Below are 18,395 nucleotides of genomic sequence, written 5' to 3'. Positions count from 1 at the left end.
TACACTCACTCTTGAGGGCTGACAACAGCCTGGGACAGTCCCCGCCCCTTGGCAAATCCCCATGGATCTTGCCTTTGCTGTGCCCCCTCATCTCTCACTGCCCTGGCACCACTGCTTCACCTGGCATCACCACTGGCAATTTCTAGAACAGACAACGACCTGCAGGTATGGAATGCCTGCAGGGTGTGTGTGTGTGTGTGTGTGTGTGTGTGTGTGTGTGTGTGTGTGGTGTGTCCTTGCAGGGAGCAGAGTGAGAGGTCTTGGAGTCATCAGATGTCTGGGGCTTGCTGGTGAGATCTATGGCCCCTCTGGCCTGGAATGGATGGTTGGGGCGGGGATGAGACTTGGTTCCAGCTTAGGTGACTTGGGTTTGGAAGTCCAAACCCTTGCTCTGGTGCTGGAACATCTTCCCAGAATCTGTTCCTGGGTGAAGACTGGACTTTCGTTTGCACCTGTCAGGTTCCAAATCACTGTCCTGGAAAAGCTGAGTCCCTACAGGGGGTTGAGCTGGCTTAGTTCTATGGCTCTTCTGAAAATCCCAAAAAGACCCAGGAGAAGCTTTGACTGCTGGTATAGCATGAAAAAGGATCAGAGAAGACCCCTACTCTATAGGCCTACAGACATCCCATTCCTGGGTCTGTGGGAAATAGGGATGGGAAGGCGTGGTTGATGCCTTACACTTTAGCTCAGGGAAATGCTGGGGCAGTTTCTGGCAGGGTTGTAGGTAGAGCACACTTTTGTGGAACTTTCTCCTTGGTTCTGGTGGGCCTGATGTTAGTTTGTAAAAGTAAAGAGAGCACTTGGGCAACACCTCTTCTTGAAAATGACAGATACTTCATTCAGCCCTGGCTGGGTAGCTCAGTTGATTAGAGCTTCATCCTAATACACCAAGGTGGGTTGTGTATACATCCACCATTGCAATGGGAATACTTAAACCAAAACACACTCAACAAAGGAGCATCTAAATATATAAGCAAATATTGATGGACATAAAGGGAGAAAGCAACAGTAATAGCATCGTAATAGGGGATTTTAACACCCCATTGGCATCCATGGCTAGATCTTCTAGACAGAAAATCAACAAGGAAACAGCGGCCTCAAATGACACAGTAGATCAGATGGACTTAATTGATATCTTCAGAGCATTTCACCCCCAAAGCATCAGAATATATTCTTTCAGTGCACATGGAAAATTTTCCAGGATAGGTCACATGTTAGGACACAAAACAAGTCTCAATAAATTTAAGAAGATTGAAATTATTTCAAGCATCTTCTCTGACCATAATGGTATGAAACTAAAATCAATCACAAGAAAAAAAAAACACTGAAAAACACACAAAGACATGGAAGCTAAATGACATGTTACTAAACAATGAATAGGTTAACAATGAGATCAAGGAAGAAATCAAAAGCTACCTTGAAACAAATGAAAATGAGAACACAGCCACCCCAAAAATCTATGGGATACAGTGAAAGCAGTCCTATGAGGGAAATTTATAACATTACTGGTCTGCCTCAAGAAACAAGAAAAATCTCAAACAATATAACTTTACACTTAAAGCAACTAGAAAAAGAATAACAAACAAAGCCCCAAATTAGTAGGAGAAAGGAAATGATAAAAGATCAGAGTAGAAATAAATGAAATAGAGTCTAAAAAACCCCCACAATACAAAAGACCAATAAAACCAAGAGCTAGTTCTTTGAAAAGATAAACAAGATTGACAAACCTTTAATCACATTCATCAAGAAAAAAAGAAAGATGACCAAAATAAATAAAATCAGAAATGAAAAAGGAGAAGTAAAAACTGACTCCACAGATACACAAGGGATTGTAAGAAAATATTATGAACAGCTATATGCCAACAAATTGAACATATCCCACCAATGTAGGTTTGTTGTTGTTTGTTTGTCTGTTTGTTCTTTAGCACTTCCTTACTTCCTGGCACTAACAAGATACTCCAGGCTCATCTTGTATCCTTCCTGTTCAACCCTAGAATCAGCCATCTCTGTAAGAAGCTCTGGTTTCTTCTGAAAATGACATTAGAAACCAAAAGTAGGGTGCCAGGTCTGCTCATTGACATTGGAGTGTCATTGCTTCTAGACCCTCTTAGCTGACAGAGCAAGGAAATATATATGTTTATACCAATGCATGAACATACACATATCTATAAATATTTTCCAGATGGTTTTTTTAAAAAATATATTTTATTGATTTTTCACAGAGAGGAAGGGAGAGGGATAGAGAGCTAGAAACATCGATGAGAGAGAGACATCGACCAGCTGCCTCCTGCACACCCCCCACTGGGGGACGTGCCCGCAACCAATGTACATGCCCTTGACCGGAATCGAACCTGGGACCTTCCAGTCCGCAGACCGACGCTCTATCCACTGAGCCAAACCGGTTTCGGCTCTATAAATATTTTTATTTAACAATTTATATTAAGCTTAACATCAGTTCATAAGGATGTCTCCAACTCTAATTCATTACTACATGGGTCAGGGGCAGTGTTTTGTTGTTGTTGTTGTTGTTGTTAATCCTCACCCCCCAAAAATAGGTATTTTTCCATTTATTTTTAGAAAGAGTGGAAGAGACACAAAGAGAGAAACATTGATATTGATTGGTTGCCTCCTGCAGGTGTCCCTTGCCTCCCACACGTGTCTCTACCAAGTCTGCAACCGAGGTACGAGCCCTTGACCAGAATCAAACCTGAGACCCTTCATCCTACAGGCCAATGCTCTATCCACTGAGCAAAGCATCTAGGGCAGGGGCAGTGTTTTGTTTTGTTTTGTTTTTTATCTCAGAGCCATCCTCTCCCCACCAAACACAACATCCATCCCTATTGTTTGTTTATTTTAAAAGCATATTTTCAGAAATGAATCACATCTGATAGTGAGAACTTATTAATAATTAGACCTTAATGTACTTTTTGAAAATAAAAAAGGTTATTTTTTTAATGACAAAAGTAAATGAAAAAAAGGTTAACACATGATTACCAGTGAATTCACCTCAAGGATCAGATTTATAAAAAGGCTACTTGAAAGAGAAGAGTTTTCTTCTGGTCAGAATAGCCAGGAAAACTCTGAAATAGATTAACGAAGCCCTATCAGAAAGTAAAATATGGCAGGTTGTATTTTTCCAAATTGGCCACAACAGTCTGTTCTGTGCCACATGTTTTTCTTACAATGTGACCTTGACATTTGTCCCACTGAGAGGATTTGGATGGCACTGACTCGTCATCAAATGAATGCAGAGGATGTGATGCTGCGTGGGTCAGAAAGGTGAGGCGGCTTCTAGCTTGTTCTTGGAAGCACTTGCACTGTAACTCTGAGCAGCCATGTTCACTGTCCGACTTCGCTGAAGCCACCGTGCTGAAGAGGAAGCCCAGACTAGCTCATACAGAGAGACCACATTGAGAAATACTGAAGCTACGTGAGGAGAAAGAGAATCTCCCCACCAAGAGTTTCCTGAATTCCTGACTTACGGAGACTGTGAGAGATAATAAAACAATTGTTGTTTTAAATGACTAAGCTTTGGGTGATTTCACACCAATATTTGCTGGAACGTAAAACATATTATATGTAAAGTCTCAATAATTAAAGCAATGTGGTACTGGCAGTGAAGTAGACCAATGGAAGAGAAAAAAACAGAAATGGACCCAAATGCACATAGGAATTTAGCATACATAAAAAGTGGCATTTCAAATCAGCAGGAAAAGTTGGTCTTTTTAATAAATGATGTTGCAACAACTGGTACCTGTCTATAAAAAATAAAGTTGGATCTATATTTTACATCATGTATATTAAGATAAACTCCAAATGGGTCTAAGATTTAAACCAAAAAAAAATCAAACCCACAAAAAAACAAGAAGAAAACATCAGTGAATTACCTTATAACTTTGGAGTGGGTAACCTCTCTAAGCCTCAAAATCCACAGACCTTAAAACAAAAGATTAATGAAATTTACAGCATATAAAAAAGCCCTAAAAGGCAAAAATAAGAGACAATGTCAAAAATATTTATAACTCATAGATTAGGAATCAATAAAAACATAAAATCCAATGGGCAAAAATTATGGAAAAAATAACATGTTAGTACATAGTCTTGCAGAAATGGTGGTGGAATTGAGACCCATTTGGGTGAAATTGTTATGCAAATTATTCACACACACACACACACACACACACACACACACACACACAGTGGTGAAATTTAAGGCTGGGTTGACTTAGGGCAGTGGTCGGCAAACTGCGGCTCACGAGCCACATGCGGCTCAGGTGAATAATGCCTCGGTTTGCCGCTCAGGTGAATAATGAGTTTGCCGACCACTGACTTAGGGGAAGACAATTAAGCTCTCCAAGTTGCCCCTCAAAATTGACATCAAGGCCACCTGAAATAAGTGTCAAATGGGTCCTCTTCTAAGTAGCAGAGACTCCTTCCACGGAAGGCTATCTGACAAGGGTAGACTACCTGGGTGTCCATGCAGTTACTTCTCAAAATAAACAAAGTGAGAATCCCACCTTTCTTTTTGGATTTAAGTCATGCTATTATATATAAACCGTGTAAGACCAGTATGTGAAGTTGAATGCTGCTTTGTTTTCCTTGGTCATTTTAAAGGAAATGGGAAGTTCCACTATACCTCCCCTCCCCCATTACATTCCTATGTTCTCCTAAAGCATGCCCTTGTGTCTGGGCTCCTAGAATATTCTGAAAAGTATTTAAGGTATTTCTTTGTTATGTGCAACCCCAAATGTGGGGATCTTTACATATTTCATAAATGCTTTAACTCTCTACTGTTTGTCACAATTTCTTTGTGAAGAAATAAGTAAAATGTTGCTCAAACAACATTACAAAGTTTTCTTTTGGTTGAAATAAGCAATATGTTATTGAAAGAAAATAAGCAACAATTCCTAAGTCCTGCCTTTGCCTGAACTCGACTTTACCAATAAATAATTGTTCATGTTGATCATCAAAGGAAAATAAAAGAAAAAGTAATACTTTTCCTTTTTTTTTTTTTTAGGTTAATAGTTTGTAACAATGGTACTTTCACTTAACTTCAGTAGCAACTAAAGCCACATGTCAATTCAAAAACAGGTTTTGCTGTTCTTTCAGGAAATACTTCTATAGTGACAGGAAGTTGTCAGCAGATGCTCTTGGAACACAGGCTGCAGCTCTGTTCCTGAAGTTAGCGGGTGAGCATGTGTGTTTTCACTCTGGGCTGAAAAGGTGTGCCAGGTGTTTATGACAAGCTGTAATGAAGACTGTAGATCAGTGGTTCTCAACCTTTTTAATGCCGTGACCCTTTAATATAGTTCCTCATGTTGTGGTGACCCCCAAACATAAAATTATTTTCATTGCTACTTCATAACTGTAATTTTGCTACTGTTATGAATCATAATGTAAATATCTGTGTTTTCCGATGGTCTTGGGCGACCGCTGCTGTAGATGACTTGGAATTCATGGCGTTCTTTTTCCTTGTTGAAAAAAAAAACAAAAAACTTCTGAAAACAAGCCCTTATTTAAAGGAAGCCCCAGTTAATCCAACAAAGCTTTGAATAAATTCCCTTTTGTGCAAACTGCTTCACAAAGACCATTTGGCCCCAAGGAACCCATTGAGGCCAGAAGCTGGAATCAACACCTCACAGAGGGCTCAGGCAGTTCAAAGCTCAGGACCTACTTAAAGCATAGCAGACTTTTACTGACCTTGGTCAGCATGAAACTTGCCTGATAAAGTAAGCAGAGGTCTTATGAAGAACACCAACACACCTCCATTGCCATGAATAACAGTTATTGAACATTTGCAGGTGCCAGGAACCTTTACTGATGCCGCCTCAGGGACTCTCTGCCTTTTGAGGTAGGTTTCATTATTATTCTCATTTTATAGAAGAAGAAATTGGTGCTTTCTAAGGTTAGTTAAGTGGTGGAGCTCAGCTCTGATCCCAGGCCTGCTAGATGGTCTGACCTAGACAACAAGTAGGTTAAAAGTCTCTGCCGACATTTATAGGAGGCAGCTATGAATGTAATCCCCCAAACTCTTAAAAATGATTTCAGAAAGCCAATCGGTATGTACTTAGAAAGCACTAGAGATTTTATTCTGGAAAAATAATAAGCCCAACTCTGTGCTGTGTTATGATCGAGTGGGGCCCCTTTAAAAGGCAAAGATGGACCAGCAGAGACGGGCAGGCACCAATTTTCAGGGTGAAATCCTAGAACCAATAGCCTCCGACACAAATGACTCATTGTTTTTCTGCTTCAAACCACAGCAAGCCTACTTAGAATACAAAGCACATTTTATGAGAGAAAGCTGCCACCCCAGGCCACAGCCACACATTCCGGCAGCATCCACAGCCTGGGTGAATCACAGGCTTGCTTCCTGGTTGGCCAATCTCACTTTAAATGTTGTTTGAGGATAAAAGCTGGCGACAGCACAGTAAACCTCATGATTCATTCATCTGACACAGGTATGAGAGGGAAACTTTTGAAGGCAGAGTCCCCAACTCCCACCCTTTTTACCTGAAGACACATTGAGGTTTTGCCATTTCCATTCTTGCCTCCACCCTGATGAAGGGGTGCTGGTGCAACAAGATGAGGGAGTGGGCTTCTGGGCCCCATGGAGAGACATGCCTCCTTCCAGGCTTACATAGTGCCTGCCACCAGAGGAACCGCCCCAAACTCTAGGGGTTTCAGGTGGGCAAGGACGTTTCTGATTCCCATAAGAAAGCAGGAATTGGGAGAGATGACTATTCCTATTGTGTCGGGAGGCAGGTCGGGGAGGGGGCACCACGATGGGGACACTGTCGAGCTGGTCTGCCACCTCTGGCCATTTGCCTGGCACGACATCCCTCTGGTGAGGGTGCGGTGGTAGTTCCCTGCCAGGTCTGCTGAGCTCTGTTCTCCTAGACCCAGTTACCCCAGAGATAACTGAACAAGGAGGGGCACAGACTGCTACCCCATTACACTGGGTGCGTCTGGTGTCTAATTATTTCCAAGGTGGCAAGATGGAGCTGGTGGCTTGGGACGAAGTTGTCCCGTGAACCTGGATGCTGGATCTGATGTGGCAACCATTTGAGGTAATTATACTGGAGTTTCAGGGTGGTGTGTTTGGGGATGTAAGCGGCCTGGTGAGCTCTCCCTCAGGGCTTCATGGAATACCTGACAGACTCGTCCACCTTGAGGAAGTGAGCAAACCCTAGAAGCTGCAATCTCTCCTTAGTCTCAGGCCTGGGTCTGGGAAGCTCCTGTGGGGATATAACCTTTGAGCTTAGCTTAGTGCATGCATGTCAAACTCAAAGGCTAACACGGGCCCTAGCCGGTTTGGCTCAGTGGATAGAGCGTCGGCCTGCCAACTGAAGGGTCCCAGGTTGGATCCCGGGCTAGGGCACATGCCCAGGTTTCGAGCTCAATCCCCAGTAGGGAGCGTGCAGGAGGCAACCGATCAATGATTCATCATTGATGTTTCTATCTCTCCCTCTCCCTTCCTCTCTGAAATCAATAAATAATATATATATTAAAAAAAAAAAAAAGGCTAACACAGGCCAAATAAACAAGGTTTAAGTTTATGTGGGCCGCAAAAAAAACAAAAGCTTCAATTTTCATAGAAATGTAGGTTTATTTCGAGAGACATGCTGAATACAAAGGGCTGAGATAAATGAGTAATCATTAACATAAAATAATATAACATTTTAAGAAAAATTAATCTTTTTTCTTGAACATTAACTTACCAGACACTGAATAACTGCACAAGTTAATAATCGTAATGCAAATAAACCCATTTTTCTTGTTCTCGAAAAGCGAAATATTTCCTGTTGCGCATACCAAACAAGTCAGTACAAGACTAATGACGTGGCAATCGGCTGCTAAAATATTCGCTGCTAGTATTAGTGGAGAGAAATGGTGCGCCTGTGCGTAAGGCATGTATGGGAAATGAATGCAACACGATTATAGTAATCAGTCATTAGCGAACGTTGTAGTTTGTTATTAATAATTGTGTATAATTGGATATTGTAAAAATTAAGTTACAGAACTTTTATTAAAACGTTTCTTACATACAGTTATATTGGCTGGGCCGCAAAAATATTCGTTGTGGGCGGCATGTTTTCATCAAGTTTCAAGCCCAGTCCCCGCTGAATGCTGGGGCATCTCCACATCATCAATGGCAGAGCAGGAGTGGGGAAGGCCAGCCTCCGGGGGGGGGGGGGGGGGCGGGCGGGGCTGAACTGCAGGGTGCCCTAGGGAGGTGCTGACTCTACAGCCAGGAGGCTGGAAGTGGCTGGAAACGGAACCGGGCAGGTCCCTTCAGAGGTTTGCAAAGGAGAAGGGGTCCTCTATCTATTCAAAGGAGCACCTGTTTACAATAGAAGGGAGGTTCCTGCACTCAGAGTGCAAAGGGTTAACACCAGTTCTTAACCCGGAGGGAGCAAGTGAGCCCCCTGGAAATCTAACCATTCATCACACAAGTTTTTATTGGGCACCTACTGCATGCCAGGCCTGGGAGCATATTTGTGACTGGATGTACGTGTGCATTTTCCTGTTCCCATCAGCTTCTCAAAAGGGAATTATACTATCCCTAAGGCCAAGACCCCGGTCCGCAGCAGGGAGGGGCTGGGTCAGATGGAGGAGGAAGTGGGTGCGAGGTGGGGAACCCAGACACCCCCTTCTTTTTCTTGCTCACTATTCATTTCCTTTGGGAAATATAATCAAATCTTTGAAAGGCAGTGATAGCTTTCTGTCACTCCAAATGATTCTGAGGATTCGAACACTTTGATGGCAAATCTTACTCATGGGAGCTGCTAAGAAAGAAATTCTGAGATGTTCTAAATTAATTCACAGTGTCCAGAGACTGAGAGAAAGAGAAGGAACTAGTAGTCTATTAATGGCTGCAGACCGGCTAACAAGAGACTCTCACGTTCCTGTTTCGCCTGTTGGAATTTTGGATTAATTTCCAGGTGGCTACTTCCCAAAATTATTTTAGTTAGGCCCCACCTCACGCCAGGAGCGCATCCCCCCTTCCCAGCCCTCCACTCCTACCCACTTGTTTACAAAAGGGCTTTCCAGACTGCTGCCCCAGCTAACGTATAGACATGGACATTTCTTCATGAGGACTCAGCTAACCCAAAGCTGGCCCTCTTTACCTTCCCCCACCCCTTTGCCTATAGCTCAGGTAACTTCTTTCAGACAGGTATACCTGTCTTCTCCCTTCCACCTACTTGATGTATAAAAGGCTTGCAAAACTCTGGGATGGGGGACGTGCTGTCTTTTCTATGCAGCCATGCTGCTGGTGGTTTAGACTCCATGCCTAAGGATCCACCTTGGACTAGCATTTTGGCTCGGGAAAACTTTTCTTACAAAAGACTTACAGCCGTGGAAGTTAAACATTTTTAGTTTAACAGAGCAGAGGGATGTGGTTGGGATATATAACTGGAAAGATGCTGGACCTAGAGTTCAGAAGACCTGAGTTCAAATACTGACTCTGCCATTTATTAGTGGAGCCATTAGCATGTTATCATGAGACCTCTGATGCAGAAGGTTGAGTTAATCACATGCTTCAGGTAACAGTAAGACCCCCATGGGTCTGTAGGCTCCACCTCAGAACCACTGGATGGTTCATATCTCCAGGCTTGTCTTTATCAAGAATTGCATCTCCTGGTAACCTCCATTTCCTTATGCCGCCATCTGCTCTACACTTCTTACTTTTTCAACGTACTCTCTCTAGTCCACCAGCAATTTCTCCTAAAATCCATTGCTCCTACCACCTTTTCAGGGTTCCTTACACCTCCCCACCCTCTCCTCACTTCCCTCTTTACTGGGCCTAGCTTGCCTACAAATCCCCACCCTCTCTCCATCTTCTCCCCACCTGCACTTGGAGTGGCTAGAAAACAAAGACAATCACCCTAACTGACTGCTCACCCCAAGGTGCTACCTGGAGAGCCTATCACATGCTCGCAGGCTCTGAATGATCAATTCACACCTTTTTTTTCTCTTTGAACCCCAGAACCACTGTACTCTCGGCTGATGACGTTACTTCCTATTTCTCTGGACAAACAGAAGCCCAGGGAAGAAAACTTCCTAAGGCTCCCATCATTTCACTGTATGTTCTGCCTTCCTCAGAGGGACTCTCCCTGCTTCTGCCCAAGGTCAACCCTCCACCAGAGCACTTGACCCCATAGCCCTTGATGCCTTCAGGACTTCACACCCTTCTCTCTTCCTTCTGCATCGTCAATTTTCTCTCTCTCCTGAATTATTCTGGCCAGCCTACACACATGGTGTAACAGCTCCTAGCCTAAAAAAAAATCCTCCATGATTGCACCCTGCCTCTAGTGTCTGCACCACTTCTCTGCTCCTTTAAACATTTATTTATTTACGAGAGAGAGAGAGAGAGAGAGAGAGAGAGAGAGAGAGAGAGAGAGAAAGAAGAAGAAGAAGAAGAAGAAGGAGGAGGAGGAGGAGGAGGAGGAGAGAGAAAGAGAAATAGATTTGTTGGTCTACTTATATATGCATTCATTGGTTGATTCTTATATGTGCTCTGACTGGGAATCAAACCTGCAACCTTGGTGTATAAGGACAACACTCTAACCAACTGAGCTACCCGGCCAGGACTTCTCTGATCCTTATATAGCAAAATTCTTTGAAGAAGTGATCACCACTTCCTCTGCTCCCATACTTGGTGCATTGCTCCAGTCAGGCATTCGTCCCCACACTAGTGAAGCTGCTCTTACCCAAGTCACCAGTGACCTCTACCTGGCCAATTTCAAGGTCAGTTCTCAATCTGTATCTCAGTTGACCTATCACCAGCATTTGATGTAACTGACCAAGCTCTTGCCCTTGAAAACCTTTCTTCTCTGGTCTCCAGGACACTCTCTCACATGTCTGCCTCCCACCATGCTGCTGGCCATGCCTCAGTCTCCTTTCCTGCTTCCCCTCAGCCCCTCTCTCCCTCCCGCTGTGCTCTAGAAGCCAGCCCTCAGCCTTCTTCTCTCTCTACACCTAGATAATTGGCTTTAAAAACCATCCACATTTTGCGGCTGCCCCAATTTTTTATTTCTAGCCTTTATCGCCCCCTGCATTCTGGCCAAATTTATGCTACTGCCTACTTCGGATGCTACCTGGATATCTCACAGGCGTCTCACATCGAACATGTCCAAAAACGGAGGTCCTGGTTGCCCTCCCAAACCTCTCCTTTCCGGAGTCTTTCCACTTGAGTAAAGGACATCTCTATCCTACTAGCTGCTCAGGACAAAACTTTGGAGTTCTTTGTGGTCCCTTGCTTTTTCCCAAACCCGGCACCCAGTCAGCAAATCACTTGGCTTCACCTTCAAAATATATCGAGGACCTGAGCACTTCTCCCCATTTCTACCGGAGCACCCTGAGGCCACAGTCCCTCTCTCCTGGATGATAGCCACAGCTTCCTAACTGGCCTCCCTGCTTCTACCCTGGCTTCCTCTAATCCATTCTTTACACAGACGCCAAAGGATATTCCCTCAGTCCTCTGCTTCGATCACCAATGGCTTCCCATCTCATGGAGGGAAGGACCTGATGAGGCCCCACATGAGCTGACAGCCCTCCAGTTACTCTTCCCATGTCTCCCCACTTACTGTGCTCCATCCAGCTGGGCTCCTGACGTTGCTTGAACAAGCCAGCCTGCTCCTGCCTGTCAGTCTTTGTCAGGGCTGTTTCCACTTTCTGGAATGCTCTTCCCCTAGATGAGCATGGTTGCTGTCTCCCTTTTATTCAGATCTCAGCTCAAACATCCCCTCTTCAGGGAGTCCCCCCTTTTTCTGACTAATGGAAAGTAGCAGCCCCCTCCATAGCTCCCTATCACCTGAAGCTATTGTATCTATTCATAGCCCTCACCATGATCTGAAATGATCTTATTTATTTGTTGTGTATTGTCTGTCTTCCCCACCAGAATGAAAGCTGTATGGTGGCGGGAACTCTGTCCCCAGCAGCTAGCACAGTGCCTACCACAAGGTTGCCAGGGCTGCCATGGAAGGTGGTAAAGGTTGCTCACTGCACCAGAGCTCTGGCTGAGGGGCTAGTGGTGCTGATGTCCAGCCTGCTCTCTGCTCTCCATGCTGTGGGGGACCCAACAGGTTGTCCTCTGCTATATTCTAATGCATGTCTATGGGCTGGCTGTGGCTCTGTGATGGGTGATCAATAAATACTCATGAAATAAATGACTGACTGATGGATGTGCAGACCTTTCCTTGCTTTATTCTGTAGAATGTCTTGTGAATTCCCTTCTTATGGCTGTGTTTTCTTCATCTATTATCGGGCTAATTAATATCTAATAGTGTAGTTATGAAGATTAAATGAAGTAGTTCAGTAAAAAGCTGGCACAGTGGTATGATTTCATTTGTAGGAAATATCCAGAACAGGCAAATCCATAGAGGTAGAAAGCAGATTTTTGTGGCTGCTGGAGCCTGGAGTACAGGGGAAATGAGTGAGTGCTTAATGGGTAGGGGGTATCCTTTCGGTGTGACAAAAATATTTTAGAACTAGATACAGTGATGGTTGTACAACCTTTTGAATATACTAAGTGCCACTGAATTGTGTACTAAAATGGTGAAATTTTTGTGATGTGAATTAGGTTATGTTATATGAATACCTCCATTTTAAAAACAAACGAAACAGCACAGGTGTTCAATGAATACCTTTTGAATCCTATGATTTCCTTGCTTCAAAATCAAAGCAGAACCCCAAAAGTTCCTGACTCCTCGCTGTCCCATTATGGGTAGTATTCACTTTCCTCTTATTCATTATTTCAGAAGGAGTTATTGTTGCCGTTTTAGATGTTGGGGACTTGAAGGGGAATGAGACAGATGCAGACCCTACCCCAAGTTTCCAAGCTCACAAAAGGCCCTGCCAAATAGAGAAAATCGCAATAGTGGTGGTCAGGGCAAAGGGAGAGAAGTGCCAGGTCTGAGGGGGCACCGAGGGTGGGAGGAGGAACCCAGACTAGGGAGAGTAGGGAAGGCCATCTATATAAAGAGGCACCTAAACTAGGGCCTGAGTGAGGAGTAGGTCTGGGAGAAAATCAGCCTGAGAGATGATGGACAAGTTGGGGGAGGGGCTGAAGGTGAGAGGGGAAATCAGGGGCCCCAGGAACAGGGCATGCAGAGCCTGGGAGATGAGAGCATGGTGGGTTCCAGGAGTAGAGAACAGTTTGGTGTGGCTGGAGGAGAGAGTATGAAGGTAAGCACCAGATGAGGTGGGAGACCTAGGAAGGAGCCATTGGAAGAGTTCAGATTCCATGTTAAAAAATCCAAGGTCCTGCAAGGTCCTCCACTTTGTAGCCACAGTTCTGGCTTGCCCCACTTGCAACCCCTGGGCACAGTCCTTGTTCGGGTTGTGGCCTGAGGGACCCTGTGAAATCCTGTGCCCGCGTGGCTTAGCTCATGCAGTCCTTCCTCCCTTACACAGTCACCGAGAGCCTGCCCCGTGCCAGGTGCCGGCAGCCCGGAGACTGTTAAAACTTGGCTCCACCCTACAGAGCTCCTGGGTTAATGGGGGAGGCAGCACAGGAAGAAATTATAACCGGACAATCAATGGGTCCGTGCTGCCAGTCACTACTTGAGCCAATTAAGCAGAGACAGGGTTGAATCACATGAGCGTTTATTCCAATAATGCCGGCAGTATGGGAGAGCAGCGGGTCATCCACGAAAATCTGCTCTGCCCCCCAGCATAAGCCAGCTGCTTGTATTGGGTAGAAGAACAAAGATTACATGGGGAAGTAGGCAAAAGGGTACAGATGGGGAGGGTGGGCCATGGGCCGCATTTCCAGGTGAGCTCCCAGGTCCCACGTGCAACTCCCAGCCAGGTTAGAATGCGCCTTCTTTAACCAGAACAAAACAATCGCAGTTAACAGAGCATGATTAAGATTTCTTACAATTATAGCTGGTCCCCAATATTGTATTTCTGCCCCTATCAAAATCATTACAAGATACACAGAGAAATGCTGTGATAAAGGGTGCGCAGGGCATGCAGGAGAGAGAGTGATGAGAGAGAATGCTGGGGCATCTCCACCTGGAGGGAGCAAGCTTGCCGGGGTGGACTGAGGGCTCAGGGAAAGGGACTCCTGAACCGTATCTTCAAGGACAAGGAGTAGAACAAAGGGGAGATTCAGAGCCGAGCTTTGTGGGGTCACAGGATCCTTGAGATCCAGATGAAGGCTGGAACCCTCTATCGAGGTAAACACATACACACCATAACCCCCCTCCCCCCAAAGATACATATACCATCCCCAAAAGACCTCTGAACTCACACTCCCCATTGACCTGCACATCCACTCTACACACACACACACACACACACACACACACACACACGCACACACGCACACACACACACACACACACACACTTGCAGGCAATTTTGAGTGTGTCCTTGGCCTCTCTGCCTTTGCCTGGGAAGAATGCCCAGCCCCCCTGCCTCGCGGTTCCGGCCCACCGCCTTCACAGGTCTGCAAAGCTCCGTCTTCAACTCCGGACTTTGTACCTGTCACCGGAAAGTCATTGCTAATCTGGGCCGCCAGGCCGAGCCGCAGCCTGCCGAAGTGCCCGCCCCTTCTAGGGCCCCTAGGACCACCCCTTCCTCTCGGGATCCCAACTGCTCCAGCCCACCCCCCTCTCCCCAGTGGTGGGGGTGGGGGTGAGGCCTGTGCTGTAAGGTTCTCCGCAAAAGCTTGGGAAGAGGTAGTTAGTGCTCCCGGTTGTGGGCGTTGCCTGCTGCCCTGCCCTCCGCCCTCACCGGCAGCTTCAGCCCCACCAGCTGCGTCCCCAGGTGAGTCAAGCGGCAGTTCTGGCCCGCCCACTGTCTGCCGGCCCCAGCCGGAAGCTTCCTCCACGGACTGTGCACAGTTCCTACCGGTGAGCAGCAGAGGGGAAGAATTGGGGGGCTGGGAGGAGGAACCCACAAATCCCTGAGGGCTCCTGGGAGCAGGAGAGGAGCTACAAATCAGGGTGGGTGTGTATGCCTGAAGATCAGAGGACGTGTGTGTTTGTCAGTGGAAGAAATATGACTTGAGGGGGTGGGGTGACTGCCTGTGGGTGTGGGTAAATGTCCTTGGGAAGAAACCACAGGGACAGGGCAGGAAGGAAAGGAATAGGAGGAAAAGAGAGGTCAAATGGAATTCAATTCATTTCAATTTAACGGAATCTTATTTTTTGAGGACCCAGGGCACAGTGTGGGGCCCACCGTAGGCACCCATTGAATGTTATTCATTTACCCCTCTGTTCTAATTGCTCCTGTCCCACCCCCCACCCCCACTCCCATATTCACTCTCAGCTCCGTCCCTCACTCAACTCACAAACTGGCACTGAGCAGCCAAGTGCCAAGCTCTCTGGCAGTCCCAGGGCACAGGTTCATCAGCCCAGTCTTTGCCCTCAGGGAGCTGCCCATCTAGTAACTGGCCAGTTCTGACTGGTAGTTTATGGTTGAGGCCAGTGAAAGGGGTCATACCGAGGGGCCTGGGACAACCTCACCAACTGGTGTGGCCTGATTTAGCATTCGAGATGGTGGATTCCAAAAAACTGAGAAGGGAGGGGGTGACTGGGAAAGAGGGTGGGTGAGGTGGGAGGTGTCTGTGTGGGGGGTGGGAGGGAACTGTGGGAAGAGGAAGAAGAGTTTGGCCTGAGGGCCTTGTGCTGGATTGTGTGGCTGAGGAATTTGCATGCAGCACTGGGTGTGGGGAGCTCTTGAAGGATTTTTAAGTAGGGGAGTGAGGGGGGTCAGATTGGGGCTTTAGGCCCATCACTCTGGGGAATGGACTAGAGATGGGGCCAGACCAGTTGGGAGGTTATTGTCAGAGTTAAGGTACAAGATGAAGGCAGCTTGGACTGGGGAAGTGGCAGTGGGTTGCAAAGGAGGGGAATAGTCATTCCAGATACTTAGAAGAACTGATGGACTAGGTGACAAGTTGGTGGTGAGGAGGGAAGGTCTCGTTAAAGTATTGGTATAAAAGACTATGGGGGAGCACTCCCCTAAACTAGGTGCTTATCTCCTAGGTACTTTCTTAGGTTGGATACTCCTCCCCAGGAGTATCTGATTTAGGTACTCCACCTGTAGATAATCTCTAGTCCTAGCTGGTCCTCCAACAGGTACTTCCCTAACCTAGGTGCTCTTCCTCTATATACTCCCTAGATTCAGGTGTTGCCCCGCCTCCTCTGATTCAGGTGCTCCTCCAGGTATTTCTGAGTCTAACAGTGATGGCGAACCTATGACACGCGTGTCAGTACTGACACACGTAGCCATTTCTGATGACACGCGGCCGCTGAGGCGGCCGCATGCCGAGGATGAAACATTTGCTGCTCCTGAGGATGAAACATTTGCTGCTCCTGAGGATGAAACATTTGCTGCTCCTGAGGATGAAACATTTGCAAAATAATGTTTTTTTCCTCAAAGTGACACACTACCCGAGTTATGCTCAGTTTTTTGGCGAAGTTTGACACCAAGCTCAAAAGGTTGCCCATCACTGGTCTAGATGATCTTCTCCAAATACTCCCTTATTTCAGGTGCTCCTTCTCTAGATCCTCTCCAGCCCTAGTGATTCTCATCCAGATGCTTTCCTGATTCAGGTGGCCTATATTTGGCGACTTCCTGAATACAGCCTCCCTCTGAGGGCTCAGGTGAATAGACAGAGATGTGCCTGAAGGGCTGAGAGTAAAGGTGGGTTAATAGGAGCCCCCTGACTCAGGAGCAGAGGGGCCAAGTCTTCCCTGGCTGGGCCTGAGACCCCCTGCCCTGGGTGAGGATTGGCACTGTCTTCCCCATGTGGTTTCCCCTTTGGCTTGTTAACTCCAAGCGATTGCTGTTGCCCAACCTCTGGGAGCCAGGACTGCCTCTGCCCCCACCTCCCATCCTCAGCTTACCAGGCAACATGGCAAACTGGGCCGTGGGCTGGAACTTGGGCTGAATTAGTTTACCCTTCTGGGCCCGAGAGCCCTCAACTACAAAGAGAATAATGTTTATCATGACAGGTTGCTGGGAGCATGGTACCTGAGTCCTACAGTGTGCTCAGTGTAAGCTCCAGCACTGCTTTATGTTTTCAGCCACTTCCAGAGCTGGACCCTGCAATATTTCCTTACCAACGGCCCGTTTCTCAGCCTGTTTCTCTCCTGTGAACAACCGTGTATGGCTAGTTGTCCATTCTCCAGCGTTCGTGTAGCACCCTAACACGACTGAGAGTATGGCCTGACAGCCACACGTGTGTGTGTGTGTGTGTGTGTGTGTGTGTGTTTCAGGATCGGTGCCCCAGGGCTGCCTGTCACCTGGGATCTGCTTGGAGCCCGGGCTCTTGTGACCAAGCCAAGGCTCACGGGTGTCTTCCAGCTACTCCATGAGTGTCACAAACCAGAGTGAGTAGCAGTGAGGGAAGCTGAAGAGGGGGGCGGTTTCCCCTTAGATGCTGGGGTTCGGGGAAGGACCCTGCCCCCACTCCTCTCGGGTTCCCTAGGGAGCCCATCTGGAGCCTATTCATAATACTGTCCCTTTCTCTGCAGCCACCGTGGGACCCTCAGGACTCCCCACGGTATCAGCCATGACCCATGGGCCAGGCTCTGGGGCCCGGGCATGGCCTGTGCTGGTGGGGGTTGTGCTGGGAGCTGTGGTCCTCTCTCTCCTCATTGCACTGGCTGCCAAATGCCACCTCTGCCGCAAATACCGCCTCAGCTACCAGCACCGCCCACTGCCCAGGACAAGGAAGGGGATCTGTCCGGAGGCCGGTGAAGATGATGATGATGATGGTTTCATCGAGGACAATTACATTCAGCCTGGGGCCAGCGAGCTGGGGACAGGAGGTAGCAGGCACCATTTCTCCCTCTGAACCCCGACCTTTGGACACCCCTTGCCTGACAGCTTAAGAATTGTAAATACTACAATGAACCTCAGGGATGGAGGTGGCTAGGATTTAAGGGCTGACCAGGGTTTGAGCATTTCTTCCATCCCTGACACTAGCCACCAAAGTGACAATGACCCTCTCTTGCTCAATAACTCTCAATGGCTCCCTGCTAGTCTCAGGATAAAGCCTATCAAGGACCTAACTATGGAAATGAGGCCTCTGTCAGCCTCTTGGTTTGCATTCTTCCTACTTAACTAGTTATTATTATATACCAGTTGATAGCATTTAGCAGATGAAAATCAGTGTGCCAAGTTTCTTATTGAATTTTTTTCCTATCAATGAAGTGGGTAATCTAAATAGTTATAATATATTCTGTTTTTGACAGGTATTAATAAATCTATTTTTATTTCAAATAAAAATTAAAAGTTGCTCGTTTTTATTTTCCTGAACTGGAACTTGTGCATAAAAGTGTTCTTTGTCATGGAGCTGGAAGATACTGCTCGGACATGCCTAGCCCCCAGTGAGCCCCTCCCTCTCATAAAACCCTGTGAGCTTCTCTCCCATT

General features: G+C 46.5%; 1 protein-coding gene across 3 annotated transcripts; it reads left to right on the top strand.

Annotated features, from left to right (window-relative positions):
- Positions 1-7,046: 7,046 nt before the first annotated feature.
- LOC307103423 (type III endosome membrane protein TEMP) lies at positions 7,047-18,200 on the top strand. 3 transcript variants are annotated; one of them, XM_079777778.1, is made up of 3 exons: positions 7,047-7,067; positions 17,235-17,348; positions 17,493-18,200. In XM_079777778.1, exons 2-3 carry the CDS (start codon positions 17,330-17,332, stop codon positions 17,813-17,815), a joined length of 342 nt encoding a protein of 113 aa, XP_079633904.1. In that variant the 5' UTR covers positions 7,047-7,067; positions 17,235-17,329; the 3' UTR covers positions 17,816-18,200. The 3 variants fall into 3 exon arrangements, with proteins under 3 accessions (XP_079633904.1, XP_079633903.1, XP_079633902.1); XM_079777777.1 differs by lacking the exon at positions 7,047-7,067 and adding an exon at positions 14,718-14,775; XM_079777776.1 differs by lacking the exon at positions 7,047-7,067 and adding an exon at positions 14,733-14,861.
- The last annotated feature ends 195 nt before the right edge of the window (positions 18,201-18,395 follow it).

The sequence above is a fragment of the Cnephaeus nilssonii genome (genome assembly GCF_951640355.1).
Source record: "Cnephaeus nilssonii genome assembly, chromosome: 7".
Lineage (NCBI taxonomy): Eukaryota > Metazoa > Chordata > Mammalia > Chiroptera > Vespertilionidae > Cnephaeus > Cnephaeus nilssonii.
The sequence above is the reverse complement of the archived record's forward strand: the minus strand, read 5'-3'. Positions and strand labels throughout refer to the sequence as shown.